Source organism: Mus musculus, chromosome 7, assembly GCF_000001635.26.
Source record: "Mus musculus strain C57BL/6J chromosome 7, GRCm38.p6 C57BL/6J".
Taxonomy (NCBI): domain Eukaryota; kingdom Metazoa; phylum Chordata; class Mammalia; order Rodentia; family Muridae; genus Mus; species Mus musculus.
In genome coordinates, this window is record NC_000073.6 from 128,002,075 (window position 1) to 128,018,780 (window position 16,706).

At 49.0% G+C, this 16,706-nt stretch overlaps 1 protein-coding gene and 2 pseudogenes across 3 annotated transcripts; 1 reads left to right on the top strand and 2 right to left on the bottom strand.

Annotated features, from left to right (window-relative positions):
• Positions 1 to 1,387: 1,387 nt before the first annotated feature.
• On the top strand, positions 1,388 to 9,319 carry Trim72 (tripartite motif-containing 72). Of its 3 annotated transcripts, XM_006508002.4 has the most exons (7): positions 1,388 to 1,995; positions 2,403 to 2,799; positions 5,532 to 5,627; positions 5,713 to 5,943; positions 6,378 to 6,400; positions 6,998 to 7,116; positions 7,813 to 9,319. In XM_006508002.4, exons 2-7 carry the CDS (start codon positions 2,410 to 2,412, stop codon positions 8,385 to 8,387), a joined length of 1,434 nt encoding a protein of 477 aa, XP_006508065.1. In that variant the 5' UTR covers positions 1,388 to 1,995; positions 2,403 to 2,409; the 3' UTR covers positions 8,388 to 9,319. The 3 variants fall into 3 exon arrangements, with proteins under 3 accessions (XP_006508065.1, XP_006508066.1, NP_001073401.1); XM_006508003.4 differs by lacking the exon at positions 6,378 to 6,400 and having other exon boundaries at positions 1,395 to 1,995; positions 7,813 to 8,977; NM_001079932.3 differs by lacking the exon at positions 1,388 to 1,995 and having other exon boundaries at positions 2,304 to 2,799.
• On the bottom strand, positions 10,809 to 11,167 carry Gm19366 (predicted gene, 19366; annotated as a pseudogene).
• Positions 13,581 to 15,199, bottom strand: Gm5738 (predicted gene 5738; annotated as a pseudogene).
• Between the last annotated feature and the right edge of the window lie 1,507 nt (positions 15,200 to 16,706).

Here is a 16,706-nt window from a genome sequence, read left to right on the forward strand (position 1 = left end):
GTACTCCTAACTTTTGAGCCATCTCTCCAGCAGAGCACTATTGTATGTCACAGGGATGAGCAATTTCCTTCCTGTGTATCCATAAGAGAACATACTTGCTTTAAGTCTGGGCATGGTATTGCATACATGTGATCCTAGCACTTAGGTAGTGGAGGCAGGAGGATCAGGAGTTCAAAGCAAGTTTCTTGTATATAGTGAGTCAGAGGCTAGCTTAGGCTGTGTGACTAATTTTCTCAAAGAGCTAAACAAAACACAACAACAACTAAAAGGAACCAAAACTGAAAACTAAAAAACAAAACTCCCCAAATACCCAAATAACCTTGCTTTCCTTCAATTGTTTACTTATACACAGCATCCTGATGTCCAGGAGCTTGTAGCCTTCCTGCCTGCAGGATTACAGGTGACTCCCAGAGCTGGCTTTACACACACACACACACACACACACACACACACACACACGCATTTGCTTTGTTTTGTTTTTCAGGACAGAGGTTTTTCTGTAGAGCTCTGACTGTCCTGAAATTCACTCTATAGACTATAGACCAGGCTGGCCTTGAACTCAGAGACCTGCCTGATTTTGCCTCCTAAGTGCTGGGATTAAAAGTGTGCATCCTCTTCCAACAGCACTCTCTCATATATATATACACACACACACACACACACAATCTCCCTACTTCTCAGGTTCTTATGCAGCCAAGATCAAAGTTGATCCTCTTGCCTCAGCTTCTTAAGCATAAGCCACTCCACTCCAGCCTCTTGCTTTAATTGTTTTTTAAAAATGGTTTAAAGATATTTAATGTGTATGGGTATATGGTTTATGTACCACATGTATGCCTAGTATCCACAGAGGCCAGAAGAGGATATCAGGTTGCCTGGAACTGGAGTTATCGATGGTTGTGAGCGACTATGTGGGAACAAACCTCAGGTCCTCTGGAGGAGCAGACAGCGCTCTTAACCATTGAGCCATCTCTCTACTCTAGCTTGGTACTTAAGACGTGAAGAAGTGAGGGCATCTTGTGTATCTGTCTTGTTACTGAGAGCAGCACCGGGACATTCAGGATTTAAGGAGAAGATGTAGGAGTTTGAAGAACCAACACTGGAAGCCTGGCGTTGAGAAGAGGTCTGAGGAGAAAAGGAAAAGAGCTTTGCAATATCTGGGACTGCAAGAATGTTCTAGATAGAGGGGTGGCAAGGACAAAGTCCTCGAGGGGCCAGGGCGGGGGGAAGGGTGAGGTACAGGTCAGGGCAGTGAATGGGGCCAGATGGGAATAAATTGTAGGTCATAAGGAAGACTTTGATTTTTATTCTGATTAAAATTTATATTAACCATCGAAAGATAAGCTATTAAGAAAGCCTGGTGCTTCCAGCGGGGCAAGCTCCAGTTCTGAGCTGTAGACTCTGGTTTCAGTTCATTCATTTAACTACTTACCATTCATTCTCCAAGCATTTGGGGGGACGGGGTGCATTGTTTCAGGGCCTATGCTAGAAAATAGGGGGAAATACCCTCACCTGCCTTCCCACAGGTGGAGTTAGCACCATTAGCGTAAGTGGTTGGGAAATGAATAGGTTAACCAACAATGTCAAGGAGGAAGGAAGCCAGAGTGGAAGTGCTGTAGGGAGAGGGGCAGCCATGCTTGCCCACTGATTCTAAGCTCTAGCCTGGCCTGAGGAAAGGACTAGGCCAGGCCAGGATGTCTCCTACTGACTGCTCACACTCCACATTTAGAACAGTTTCCCGAAAGCTGTGGGAGGGAGTGGGTAGGACAGCTAAATATAGTTCTTGGGCCACTGAACTATCTGGGAGGGTGTCCACTATATGCCTATCACCTGTTGCATCCACCCACTGCCATCTGGCCCTGAATCCCTGCCCTTGCATTGAGCCTGCTGCTTGCTTCTTGCTTGTCTTGGACACAACTCCGATCACCCTGCTGTTAGACCTGAACCTGACTGGTCCTCCTGGGAGTCTTTTTTGGCCTAAGTTCTCCCACCAGACTTGTGAGTCCTGTGGGCCTTGAGATATGGGGGAGGAGAGGGCTGGGTATTTGAGAGAGGTCAGTGGGAGGTCAATTGGAGAGGGGATTCTAGTAAATTCCAGAAGAGTGAAGGTCCAGACCTAGGTCACAGACTGAAGCCTGGGCTAAATCAGTAGCAAGGAGTTTGTGGAGTGGGTAACCGGGGCTGATAAATGCCTAGTTGGGTCACATTTGTTTTTATCTGGGCTGAGAATGGCGATATACGTGCCCACTCTGGGACGACACCACATCCTCTTTACCAGATGGTCAAAACCAGATTCTCTTCCAGTGTGGGATGTGAGGTAGTTACAGGATGGGGCTCTGACTGCGGGGCCACAGACCCAGTGTAGGATTGAGCTGGAATTCTTGTAATGGGACTCCTCTTCCCAGGCTCACCATGTCGGCTGCACCCGGCCTTCTGCGTCAGGAACTGTCCTGCCCACTGTGCTTGCAGCTGTTCGATGCGCCAGTGACGGCTGAGTGTGGCCACAGTTTCTGCCGTGCCTGCCTGATCCGGGTGGCAGGGGAGCCTGCTGCGGACGGCACAGTTGCCTGTCCCTGTTGTCAGGCACCTACACGGCCGCAGGCTCTAAGCACTAACCTCCAGTTGTCACGCCTTGTGGAGGGTTTGGCGCAAGTGCCCCAAGGCCACTGCGAGGAACACCTGGATCCACTGAGCATCTACTGCGAGCAGGACCGCACACTTGTGTGTGGTGTGTGTGCCTCGCTCGGTTCTCACCGTGGTCATCGTCTCCTGCCTGCCGCTGAAGCCCAAGCACGCCTCAAGGTGCGGGACCCGGTGAAGGCAGGGTGGGACTGCTGAACTTTCATTATGAGCTTCTGAGAATTGGCTCCAGGTGGCTTAGGAGGGTGGGCGTGGCTAGGCAGCCAGAAAGGGGGTGAGGGGTATCCAAAGGCCGCCTGCTGCGCCTGTAGAGCAAAGCCGGCAGGAACCGGCTAGGAGCTGTCTGCAGAATAGCTACCTACCTTGCTTGGCAGCGGTCCTCCAGCAAGCCTGGAAATGCCAGAGCCGGGGTTTGTCCAAACTGTTGTGTCTGACATATTGGGACTGTGAAACTACCTTCGGCTCACACACTCTTGGGTGAACTGGGTGGACCTGCTAGACTGGTATGTTTGCATGGTGGAGGATCTGGTAAGACTAGCAGACAGAAAGTTAAAGTCCCAGAGGCCCGCTGTCCAGCTGTGCACCCATGCACGGCAGAGGCCTACCCATTCCTGAAACTATTAAACTTGTGCAAGCCTGAAGTTTGCAAGGGGAGTGGGAAGGGTGAGGCACTCCAGGCCAAAGCTCACCATGGATAGGTATCACCAACATTCCAGCCTAGGCTGTTACTATAGTCTAAACTAGAATACAGCCTTTACACAACTGTGTTATCCTGAAGTTGCACCAGGAAAAAAATATCCAATTATCACCGAATGGGTACACACCAAGTACACAGGCTCCTACGTATCATCTTGTATATCACAAATCACGTGTGTGCAGATACTAGTGGATAGGTGCCCACCTAGCCCAGGAAGGTCTGTTAGTAAGTATTTATTAGGCTATGGAAAAAAAAAACAAAACACCCAAACCCTAGCACCAGGTGCAGAGGTGGTGGTGGGGGAACTGGGGTCCTCCTCCAGCCCAGTGAAGCTGTTGCCATTGTCTTCTGCTGCCTCCCAGGCATTGCTTTCTCAGCACCCAGTCTTCACTCTCTTTTGGTAGCAATTCCTGAACAACCTTTCCAGGGCCTTGCCTCATGGCCCTCCTTCCTGTGTCTGCCTTACTCAGTTCAGCCCAGTCCTGGCTGTGAGCCTGTTGTTAGGAGACCACCCAGCCCAGTTCCCCTTTGCTAATCCCTGAACTCTATCTAACCTTGTTCATCTTTATCTGTGAAGGGAGACTAGAACTTATGAGATAGAAGTGTATCAGGCTTCTGGGAACATGAGGGGCAGACGTGGAGCTCCAGTCTCTGGGATCTGCATCAGCTTACTCTTAAGTCTTAGGAGGTCTGAGAAAGGAGACCCTAGGAAAGAGCCCGAGGGAGGAAGGGAACAGGGAGAGCTCTGGAGCCTGACATGATGCCTGGAGCTGAACTTCTTGGGCCAGCCAGGCTCCCCGATACCTTCTGATGGTGCTTGTTTGTCAGGGCTCAGCCCTGCGACCATGACTGACCCTGAACCTCTGACTGCAGTCTGAGCCTCTGACCATAGGCACCCGGAACAACCAGGCTGGCCTCACTGTCAACAGATGGTGTGATGCCTCGAGCGAGGACCTGTGAGGCAGAGACTGACCTGGTAGCTAGCCAGGCGTCCTCGGTTCAGCCCTGTGGTTTCCCCTGGGTCAGTATTCCTCAGCAAACCAGTAGGTGCCATCTGATTGAAATGGGATTGTTACTGCTCCCATTCTGCATAGCAGGAAAAGGAGACTGAGGAGAACAGTGGTGGTAAGAAGGCAGGAGTGACCATGGCAGGCAGGAGCTGTTAGCTCATCCCATGCCAGCTCTCAGAAGGGTTAGCCTTAGATTTCCTGATCTCAGAGCCCATAGGCGCAGAAAAGGGGCTGGCTAGGGCACCAGGCTGACTCTGACTGAATTTTTAAAGATTTATTTATTTATTATATATCTAAGTACATTGTAGCTGTCTTCAGACACACCAGAAGAGGGCATCAGATCTCATTACAGATGGTTGTGAGCCACCGTGTAGTTGCAGGGATTAGAACTCAGGACCTCTGGAAGAACAGTCAGTGCTCTTAACCACTGAGTCATCTCTCCAGCCCATGACTGAATTTTTAAGTAAGGGACGAAACCCAGGAAGGGAAGATTACATTCTCTCTTCTCCCCTTCGTCCATCTTCCTCTTTCTCCTCCTCACCTTCCTTTCACTCTTCTGCCTTCCCACTCCTCCCTGTTCCTTCTCTGCTTCTTCCTCCCCTCATTTTCCTTCCTTTCTCTTCCTTCTTCTCCTCTGAGACAAGGTACTAGGTATTATTATGTAGCTCAGGCTGGTCTCAAATTTGTGATCCTCCTGCCTCAGCCTCCTGAGGGCTGGGGTTGCAGACACACACTATCATGGCTAGCTTCCTTTCTTTTTTGTTCACCCTTCACTCATTTCTGGAAGCCTGCTGTGTGCATATGTAGACTTTGCAGTCTGGTGGTGATCTTGTGTTTGTGATCCTTGCAAGGAAATGTCCTGGGGTTAACCGCTTGCAGGTAAGGCTGGGGAATTAAGGCCAGTGGGAAGTTAGGAAATAGAACATCAGGCTGGAGAGATGGTTCAGCAGTTAAGAGCATTGACTGCTCTTCCAGAGGTCCTGAGTGCACAAGCATCTGTAATGGGATCTGATGCCCTCTTCTGGTGTGTATGAAGACAGGTACTAGGATGAAGTATGGTTAGGCCCAGAGGTATGTAAGTGGATAGGGGACCAGACAGAGGGCTGGAGAAGGAGCTAACATCAAGGGGAAAAGTACAGATGGCAGGAGGGGGGCATTCCTATCATCTCTTTTAATTTGTCCCATAGACACAGCTTCCACAGCAGAAGATGCAGCTGCAGGAGGCATGCATGCGCAAGGAGAAGACTGTAGCGGTGCTGGAGCATCAGCTGGTGGAGGTGGAGGTGAGGGGGCTGTGGTGGCAGAACCCTGGGACTGTAGGTCCAGGCTGAGGGTCCCTAGGCAAGAGTCTTCTCATCCCCACCTCAGGAGACAGTGCGCCAGTTCCGGGGAGCTGTCGGGGAGCAGCTGGGGAAGATGCGGATGTTCCTGGCTGCCCTAGAAAGTTCTCTGGACCGTGAAGCAGAAAGGGTTCGGGGTGATGCTGGGGTTGCCTTGCGTCGGGAGCTGTCAAGCCTGAACTCTTACCTAGAGCAACTGAGGCAGATGGAGAAGGTGCTGGAGGAGGTGGCTGACAAGCCACAGACAGAATTCCTCATGGTGAGCACTGAAGGGCCTCCCTTCCCTGCTTTCTGGCCGTGGCTCAGGCTCCAGTGCCTCATCCCATTGTCACATTGTTCAGGGGACCCTGAAGCCTGCAACAGGGAAGGGGCAAGCTAGGACTTCATATCAGTGTTGGTACTCTGACTGTGGTTCAGATTAGATGGTGCGTGAGTGTCTCCGTGGCACCACTCACGTCATGATGTTCTAGGCTTGTGTGTTTGCTGGGACAGTTTTCTAACAGGTGGATTTATATCTCCGGGATAAGGAAGGGTACCTGTCTCTGTTCACATGATAGTTAATCTCCAAAGGTGGCGTTGAGTCCTGGGTTTCTTTAGGCTTTTCTCATCTTTCTGACCCCACACTCATTAGAACGCCCCAGAGTCCTTCCTTTCTTTCTACTTTATCTCCATTCTCATTTTCTCTTTCTCCAGAAATTCTGCCTGGTAACCAGCAGGTGAGCAACTGTCCCTTTCTCTCACTGAACTTGCTTGCCCTAGTCTTCCAGGGATACCAGCTGCGCACCATGCTTTCCAATCATGTCTCACAACCACTTCTGTGCACTTTGCGCTGAACACAGACACAAGACAGCCTAAGTCCTTATCCCAGGACCTCACATACTGGTGCGATGGTGCCTCAGATGTGGAATAGGTCACAGGTATCATTTCAAGACTGCTGGGAGGTGGAGGGATTGCTGAAGGAGACTTCCCAGGAGGACAGACATTGATGCTGAAGCTGGAAGTATGGACGGGAGCTGGCGATATAACACGGCAAAGGGCAGACTGGCCTCAAGCTCACAGTGTGGCCAGGCCTGGAATGAGCATTCTTCCTGCCTCGCCTCGCACATGCTAGGGTTATTGGCATGCTCCACCATGCCTGGCTCAAGCATTTTAAAGGGTGCATTTATGTCCAGTGGTATTGCATGCACTCATGTTTCCAAGGGAGTTTAAGGCAAGGGTGTGAGGTGAGGAAGCCCTGAAAGCCCTCTCCAACAACCTGAGCCCTCTAGTCTGGGGAGTAACTCTTCCTCCCTTCATCACCTCTCCACCCCCAGGCTGCAGAAGATCCTGTCAGAGTCACCACCACCGGCAAGGCTAGATATCCAGCTGCCTGTCATCTCAGATGACTTCAAATTCCAGGTGTGGAAGAAGATGTTCCGGGCTCTGATGCCAGGTACTGAGATGGGTGGGTGGCTCTTCGTTTGTATAACTTTGGGGTTGGTGGGAGGCCCAAGACACAGGGAAAGGCCTCCCAGCCCCACCTCAGAAAGCCACGGAAGAAGATACTCTTTGCTTCTGGGGTCCTTCCTTATAGCCCTCTAACCTGTGCTTAGAGAAGGACCTTTGAGGGCCTGGGGTTGACAGTGGGTGAAGGCCATGGAAAGCACCCAGCTGACCCCAGGAGCCCTGCTGAGGCTGGGTCTGGGCCACGGCCTGTGTGATCCTTGGTCAGTTCTTGTCTCTGACCGTAGAGATAATGGCCTCTGCTGGCTGACACGGCCTCTGGGAGCCTGTGGCTGGGGGCCAAGGGCTCAGTCTCTTCTAAGAGCTAACATTTCTGGGTGCCCACCCACACACACACAGAGCTGTTCAGCCTTTACTGCCTCTGGTCCAGGAGGGTAAATAACAACAACTCTAATTTATTCAAGAGAAAACTTTTAAGGCCCAGAGACTACATCAAGACAGACAGAACTGGGCTTCTTGGCTCTTGTTCTGGATCTTGGGCCTTTTGTGGGACTTACTTGGTATCTCCCAGTCCTGCCCACCTCTTACTTCACTGTGTAGCCGAGGAGAGGGGGAGAGGAGTCTAAGGTCCTTTGAGAGAGGGAAGGCTCCACAGAGCTAGCCTGACCACTGTCTGTTTTGGCAGCGCTGGAGGAACTGACTTTTGACCCCAGCTCTGCGCACCCGAGCCTGGTGGTGTCCTCCTCTGGTCGCCGAGTGGAGTGCTCAGACCAGAAGGCGCCGCCAGCGGGAGAAGACACGCGTCAGTTCGACAAGGCAGTAGCGGTGGTGGCGCAGCAGCTGCTGTCACAGGGCGAGCACTATTGGGAGGTGGAGGTGGGCGACAAACCACGCTGGGCCCTGGGAGTGATGGCGGCTGACGCTTCCCGCCGTGGCCGGCTGCACGCGGTGCCCTCACAGGGGCTGTGGCTGCTGGGTCTGCGCGATGGCAAGATCCTGGAGGCGCACGTGGAGGCCAAGGAGCCGCGGGCACTGCGCACCCCAGAGAGGCCTCCGGCGCGCATTGGCCTCTACCTAAGCTTCGCAGATGGCGTCCTGGCTTTCTATGATGCGAGCAACCCCGACGTACTTACGCCAATCTTTTCTTTCCACGAGCGTCTGCCCGGGCCGGTGTACCCCATCTTTGACGTGTGCTGGCACGACAAGGGCAAGAATGCCCAGCCCCTGCTGCTTGTGGGGCCGGAGCAGGAACAGGCCTGAGCTCCTGCCGACTGGGAGGGAGGCCTGGTCCTGAAGGCGGTGGGATCACTCAGGCCACCTTTGTTAGGTCTGGATGGGTTGGGTGGGGGTGGATTTCTAGGGCCTCACCCTCTGGCTGAGGGTGGCCAGGAAGTGGGTGTTTGTCTTATAGAGTTCAGGGGAGTACACAGGTTGGGGTGCACAGGGGGACCGACGTGAGGGATAGAGGGAAGATTACTCAGGTCAGTGAGGAAACCTGAGTTTGGGCCAAGAGTTCCAGGAGGAAGCTGAGGTTTAGGGAGGCTGGGGAGAGGATAGGATTTGGAAAGGATTTAGTGGAGGATCTTGGGAAGTCTGTGGAACAATGGTCTCTTCAGCCCTGCGATCCACTCCTGAAGGCCCCCTCCTTTTCAAGGTTGCAGATTCCTCATACCCGATGGGTTTTCAATTAATGCTCGTATCTAACTGTCTTTTCAAAGCCCCCAGCAGTCCTGAGAGGGTGCTGGGTGCATGGCTATAATCCCAGCATCCAGGAGGCTGAGGCAAGAGGATGAAAGTTGAAAGCCAGCAGGACTCTATCAAAAACAACAGGGGAAGGGGTCAGAGAGGGCTTTTTTTTTTTTTTTTTTTTTTTTTTGGTATTTACTTCATTTACATTTCAAATGCTATCCTGGAAGTCCCCTATACCCCCGCCCCCCCCTGCCCCCCACTCCCGCTTCTTGGCCCCGGTGTTTCATATCAAGTTTGCAGCAGAGAGGGCTTCTTGAAGCTGTAGAGAGCTGTAGAGATGGCTCGGTGTTATGGGCTGCTCTTGCAGAGCATTGAGGATCCTCCAGTCCCAATGAGTTTGATGGTCTCTTCCAGCCTCTGTGAGCATTTGTGGCACACAGATATATGTGCCGGCAGAACACTGATACATGTTAAAAAATAAACAGATTCCCTCTCTATCTCTATTTCTGTCTCTGTCTGTCTTTGGAGACAAGGTCTTGGTGTGTAGCTCAAGCTGGCATAGAATTCACTATGTGCCCCAAGTTAGCTTCAAATTCCCGATTCCCCTCTTCCGCCTCTGGAGTGTTGTGGTTACAGGTGTATGCCGCCATGCTCAGCAAAGTCGGTTGGTTGTGACAAGTTTCTAAGTGACCCAGAAGCTGCCGGTCACCTTGGCATCACACTAAGTACACCCTGACTGTAGACTATCAGTGTAGACAAGAGGCATTAAGTCTGATTATATTGCCTGGCTCAACTAACACTTAAAATCTGCCTGACCGAGAGAGGAGAGGGAATAGTAGAACTCTTAGTCTCTCCCATGGCCTCTAGAATGTGGTTTTGTTTGGACATTGAAGAAATCCTCCATGATTTCTTCCAAGAAATCCTCCATGGAATCCTCCAAGAGAAAGAGTTTCACACTGTCTTTCTTTGGGCCCTGCTGCTGCCAGCAAATAAGACTTTCTGTGGGGCTTCTAAACTGGCCTCTTCCTGTCTTCCTTGGAACTTTGCTCTGTAACCCAGGCTGGTCTTGAACTCAGAAATCTGCCTGTCTCTGTGTCCAGAGTGCTGGAATTAAAGGAGTGTGCCACCACAACTGGGCTACTTTTTTAGACTGAACAAAAATTATTGTTTTTAATTGTGTGTGTGTGTGTGTGTACACGTGTGTGCGCACTCCAGTGCATTTGCAGAGGATAGAAGTTTATGTTGAAGGTCTTTGATTCTTCTCCACTTTATGTATTGAGACATGGTCTCTTGCTGAACTCAAAGCCAGAGCTTCCCAACTGGGCTAGTCTAGCCGGCCAGCTTACTTCCGGAGCTGTCTCTCCTCCAGCCTGCTGAATTAGCGCAGGCTGCTGTGGCCAGCTGGCATCTCTGTGGGTTCTGTAGATCTGAATCGTGTCCCTCATGCTTGCACCGTAACCCCTTTACCTCTGAGCCTCTCCTCAGTTCCCTTGTTTCTTTTACCACACAACCTGCTGTTCTGCAGACATCTGCTTTGAGATGAGACAAAGGCCTGACGTATTGGCTGTGTTACATTCTTTAATGAGAGGCAATGCTTTGCAGGATGTTGCTCTAAGATGACACTATTTATGCCACCTGCATCTGTAAAGAGTTTCTGCACAGAATGCCAGGCTGCAACTCCGTCTCGGGTGGCGATACTGAGCGCCTCAGACTATAAATTCTCATCTTGGAGGAGCAAACTTGACCAGGGTGGGCTTCCGCAAGGCCCATGAAACCTGCATAGACGGTGTTTGCTTCTTCTTGATTTACCTCAGACCAGGCAAAAGAGCTGTGGACTGGTTTGCTCCTTCCCTCCCGTCCCCCTTCCCTCCCATCCCCCCTTCCCTCCCACCCCCGTTCCCTCCTGATCACTTGGAAGCTGACTGATGCTGGCATCATGCTCTTGGGCCTCCAGAACTGTGAGCTATGTAAACCCATTTCTTTTTTTTTTTTTTTTGAAAGGTTCTATATTTTATTACTGGACAAACATCCTAATTTAAGACACGAAAAGTCTCCAGGTTTAAATGTTGAAATCCATCTGGTAGGACTGATTGATGACAATTCAGTATAAATCCTCAGTCTTGCCATTGTGTGAATCCTTACAGACCCAGCTTCGTTCTCCTCCAGTGTCTTCTCTTAGAGTTGAACCTGACTTTGTTACCAGTTTTCATCCAGGTCCACTGAGGAATAGGGCGATTTTGCTTTTGTTTCTTGGCCAGGAATCGCTTGATTCGGAAAGTCTTGTGAGAAGACATGGCGAGAAGCCGAATCAAGAATAGCGCGCACGATGGCGGAGGAATGGAGAAGAGAAACAACCCATTTCTTTATATGTTGCCAAGATTCGGGTAACTTGTTAGACAGCAGAGAGTGGGAGAGCAGGGAACCCAGAGTAACCCGCTGCTGAGACATTTCCTGCCTTCTGACTCTGCACCTACCACACTTAAAGGGGAAAACAAAAGTGCCTGTTAGGAGCTTGCTACGTGTCCACATGTTTGCTTCTATTTTTTATCTAATGTATTATATATATATGGGTGTTTTGCTTGCATGTATATCTGCACACCAGGGGAGGGCATTGAATCGCATGGAATTACATTTATGAGCCACCATATAGATGCTGGGACTTGAACTCAGAACCTCTGGAAGGGCAGCCATTGCTCTTAAGCACCGAGCCATCTCTCCAGCCCAATACTTTTGTACTTTATATCTAGTTTATTTCCACTTCACTGGGCCTCACAACAATTAAAGCTCTACTAGACTCTGTGGCATCTTAGGTGGGGTCCTAGAACCTTCTAGGTGTAAATGAAATGATGTTATCTTAAGAAATATTTTACTTTTAACTGTGTGTGTGTGTGTGTAAGGGTCATAAAACTAGAAAGTCAAACATGAGAGGGGAAAAATATTTAGGGGAGTCCAAGAATGATAGAATATATGCAACATGAAGGTAGAAAGTGACAACAGGGAACACAGGGTGTGGGGTGGAAAGAAGAAGGGGGTGAAATAAAACTAACCCTTCCTTTAAGTTGCTTCTGTCAGGTGTTTTAGTCACAGCGGCACAAAATTAGCTAATATATCCATGCTCCTGTGAACTCAGGTTCTTCTAGTTCATGTCAGGGGCTGGAGAGCTAGCTCAGCACATACTGCTCTTGCAGTGTGGACCCACACTGAGCAGCTCCTGTATATGTGTGTGTGTGTGTGTGTGTGTGTGTGTGTGTGTGTGTGTGCATGCATGCATGCGTGTACATGTGAGCGCTCATGTATATAAAAATGAAGTTAGAATACACATCTGCAAGAGAACCTTGTATTTGTTTTTCTGTATCTCTGTTGTTCTACTTTCCTGCTAAAATCATATCACCAGTTGGGGAATGGCATTCAATACCAGCCCAGGACTGGCAATTAGCTCAGTTGAGTTTGCACCAAACCCTGGGCTTGATCCTCAGCACCACATAGGTATGGTGGTACACACCTGTCATCCCAGCACTTGAGCGATGAGGGATGAGTCCGGAGGACCAGATGTTCAGGGTAGAGGGAGCTTGAGGCCAGCCTGAGCTACCTGAGACCCTGTCTCTGCCCACAAGAACAATGGCAGGATGACTTGGGCTGCAGATGTAGCTTCAATGGTAGAGGGCTGGCTTAGGATGCTGGAGGCCATGATGGGGTTCCCAGCACAGTACAAATCAGGTGGCACACATCTGCCATCTTAGCATTTGGGAGGTGGAGGCAAAAGAATCTGATGCTAAAGATCAAACTACAGCCATGGTCTTGGCTTTCTCCTCCTCCTCTTCTCCCTGAGTTTGATCCCTGACACTGTAAGGTGGATGGAAAGAGCCAACTTCAGCAAGTTGTACTCTGACCTACAAACGTGCTGTGGAATGGGCATGTTCTTGCAACATAAATAAATAAATAAATAAATAAATAAAAGAAAACCTAGCATAGTTCAGCATCTCATTTGATTTATAGTGACCTCAAGTGGAGAAGGGATGCTGTCTATCTTCTCTCTTTGACTCTCTTTGAGTCTTTGTCCTTGACTCTCTTCTCTCTGTCTCTGTCTCTCTGTCTCTGACTTTCTGTGTCTCTGTCTCTCTCTGTGTTTCTGTCTCTGTCTCTCTCTGTATTGACACTGGAGATCAAACCCAGGGACTCTTGAATAGAGTTAGGGTTAGGTTTAGGGTTAGAGTTAGGGTCCTAGATTTCTAGTTCATCCCAAATGCAGCCCCCATACCTGTCTCAAAAAACAAAAACAAACAAACAAACAAAACAACAAAAAAAAGTGAGTACATACCATGTGTGTTTTGTGTTTTTCTGGGTCTGTGTTATCTCACTCAGGATATTTTCTAGTTCTATCCATTTGCCTGCAAATTTCACGATGTCCTAGTTTTTAATAGCAGAGTAGTATTCCATTGTGTAAATGTACCACTTCTAATGGAGGGATGGGAACACCAACCCGCCTACAAAATCTTCGACCTACATTTTGTTCTGCTTACAAGATGTGCAAGGGTAAAGATAGAGCAGAAATTGAGGGAATGGCCAACCAATGACAGGCCCAATATGAGATCCATGTCATATGAGAGAGCCCACCTCTGACACTATTAGTGATGCTCTGCTGTACTTTCAGACAGGAGCCTAGCAGGACTGTCATCCGAGAGGCTTCATCTGGTAGGTGATGGAAACAGATGCAGAGACCAACAGTCAAACATTAGGTGGAGCTCGGGGAAGTCTTTTTTTTTTTTAATTGGGAAAAAATTAATAACCATCAAATTCACTATACAGTGATAATGCAATACTGAAATTGTGAAATTTTAAATATTGTTTTCCCAAAAAAACTTAGTGATTTCTTTTTCGTGGGACATGTGGAGACAGAACTAAGCATTCACGTGGTCAGTCCAGATTTAGTTGACACTAATGTCTAAACAGTTGCTCATATTTCATCTCTATAGTAAGGTAGATTGTGAACTGCTTGTATCTCTGAATCTCAGCATAGGTTTCATGAGACAACTTATAGGAATGTCAAATATTTGATGTGCAAACTAAAAAAAGCTCTAGGTTGGAATTCGGTTTTGTTCAGCTTTACTTCAGTGCACTTAACTTGAGGACACAGCAACTATTTTCTTTCCTTAATTCCTTTGAAAAATATTTCTGCAGTAAAACTTGTTTCTTCTTTACTATAACTGGGTTGTTTTTGAGAAAGATTATCAGCTTTGTGGTTGGTTTTCCACTTGGTAAAAATCTATCAAAAACATCCTATTATAATTTGTAAGGAAAAAGAGTTGTTAAGGAAAGAAATCACCCTTCTTAGCTGTGTGAGCACAAACACTCAGAGCTGCTAAGCCGACTCAGGTGACTCCACGGTGTTCAACTGTCCTGTACAAATGAACAAATGTCTATTTCTGTCACTTCCCGGCCTCTGGGAAGCGCAATGAGCTGCACTGCAGTTGTTTGCTGGTCCAATTTCAAGAGTCCAAGGTCCTTTTTATGAATTCGGCCCACTGATATTCATGTCCCAGACAAAATCAGTTCAAAAGACAGAAATCAGGGCAAAGACTGCATACAACACAGCACAGGGACATGCCACTAAAAGTTGTTGTCCATCCATAGCTAATGCAGAAATAAAAATTTTGGAAGCGGAAAAACTACACCATCCAATAATTGTGGCAATGAGAAGAATTCCTACCATACCTTGTAAAGAAAATACCACTGCAAAGTTGGACAACAGGATCATGGGAAGAAGATAATACCCCAGGACACTTGCCACACAACCAAATGACACACCTGTCATACTCACTAAATTTAACAAATAAAACATTCCTAAGTATCCAATTGCACTGATCCCATATACGTAGCCAAACTGGATTTTCCAGCCAATAATAACAGCGTGGCCCCAAAGGCAAGGCAGAACACCACTGACCCTGCCAAGTCCGTCTCATTCATGATGCTGCCGTCAGCTGCCCTCAGAGGGTGTAGCACCGTTAGCGTTTTTTTTGCCAAATGTCAAAATTGATGCCCAACTCTTCTAACAGAGGGGGCTCCTCCTCAAAGCTGTCTCCATAGAATGGCTGGTTGAGGTGTTGTTGGAGGATAGGCCTCAGTTGGCTGGTAAATCTGCCCAGTGTATGTCTGCTGTGGCTGCATCATGTCTGGAGGGACAAATCGGCCTTGCTGCGAGCAGTCACAGCCAGCATACTGCTTGCCGTGGGGTCCTCCACCTCCTCCATAGTCATAGGACTGCTGAGATTGCTCGTCGATGCTGTAACTCATCTGGTAGAAACTGCTGTTTAAGTTATCAAAGCCTGACATTGCCAACGATCAACTGCTTCGGCAGCGGCGGCTGCGACTCCAGCTGCCCCTAGTAACCCCTCCAACTCAGCTTCAGACCTGGCGGAAGCTTGGTCTTCATGTGGGTCCCTTAGCAACTGCAGTTGGGGCTGCCTCTGATTCTGTTGCCTGCCACTGGATCTGGGCTGCCATGCTAGGTTCAATAGGAGATGAGCCTGGTCTTACAGCAACCTGATATGCCAAGGCAGGTTGATATCCATGGGACGCCTCCCCTTCTCTGAGGAGAAAGGGAGAGAGGGATGGGGGGGTGTTGGTGGGGTGAGATGGGGGGACTAGGAGGAGAGGAGGGAGGGCAAGCGTCAATAAATGCTGGGTCCTGCCCCCACAGTCAGGTTCTCGAAGAAGGGAGTGAGGGTCATGGTGTCTGCGACTGGGGCCAAAAACTGATGATGTCTGGCAATTTAACTGTCTTGATATTCAGGTGCCAAAAGCTGATGGCTTCTGGGGACCCTGCATCTCAGAGCAACCTATTGCAGCCATGCAGTTTGGTGGGCCATCTCCAGAAAACTCGCTTGCTTGCCATATCCTTTCCTAGATGGCTTCTGGCAAATAAATTAAAAAAAGACAAAAACCAAAAACCAACCAACCACCAACCAACCAACCAACCAACCAACCACCAACCAACCAACCAACTAACCACCAACCACCCACCAACCAACCAACCACCAACTAACCAACCAACCACCAACCAACCAACCAACCAACTAACCAACCAACTAACCACCAACCAACCACCAACTTACCAACCAGGCTAGGCAACCCATGTGAGGGAGGCAGTAACAGCATCTTTCCACTGCTCCTGCCTCCAGGATCCTGCTCGGTTTTGAGTTCCCATCCTGACTTCCTTCAATAATGAACAGCAATATGGAAGTGTAAGCCAAATAAACCCTTTCCTTTCCAACTTGCTTTTTGGTCTTTGTGTTCTGTCACAGCAATAGAAATGCTAACTAAGACACTTATCTTTATTATTTTTAACGATGTGCATGCATGTGTGTCTATGTGGGGTTATGTGCATGTGTGTGGACAGAGGATTTGGATCCTCCTTAGCTAGAATTACAGGTGCTTTTGAGCTGCTTTGCTTAATGTGGGCGCTGGGAACCGAACTCAGGTCCTTTGCAAGATCAGTGTGTGCTCTGAAACACAGAGTTATCTCTCCCTCCAGCCCTGACTTATTGTGACACTTGTATACTGTCCCAACCATGCCCCAGACTGTCCTTCCTGCTACAGGAAGTACACTCACTATCTGGTCTCTTTGCCATGGCAGGCAGTTCTCTTGGGCAGAGGCATCTCCTACTACCTCAATCCTGCTGCTTTCTCCAGGATTCGTTACAGGGGTGGGTCTCATGTATTCCTAGTTTAAAGGACACTGTCTTATCTCTTTTCTTGTCTGGACATCTCAGCTGCTCCTAGTCATCTCTATTCCACCTTTCAGAATGCTCCAGTTTGGAAGCAAACACAGGCTGTCTAGTTCATAAAGATCTCTAAATCCCGGTGATGGACATCAGGCTCTCCTCAGGCTTC

Excerpts from the sequence above, each read along its gene's own strand:
- Trim72 (XM_006508002.4), top strand. The coding sequence starts at position 2,410 with ATGTCGGCTGCACCCGGCCTTCTGCGTCAGGAACTGTCCTGCCCACTG. Across the intron at positions 2,800-5,531 it reads AAGCCCAAGCACGCCTCAAG|ACACAGCTTCCACAGCAGAA; the intron begins GTGCGGGACCCG and ends TTTGTCCCATAG. Across the intron at positions 6,401-6,997 it reads TTCTGCCTGGTAACCAGCAG|GCTGCAGAAGATCCTGTCAG; the intron begins GTGAGCAACTGT and ends CTCCACCCCCAG.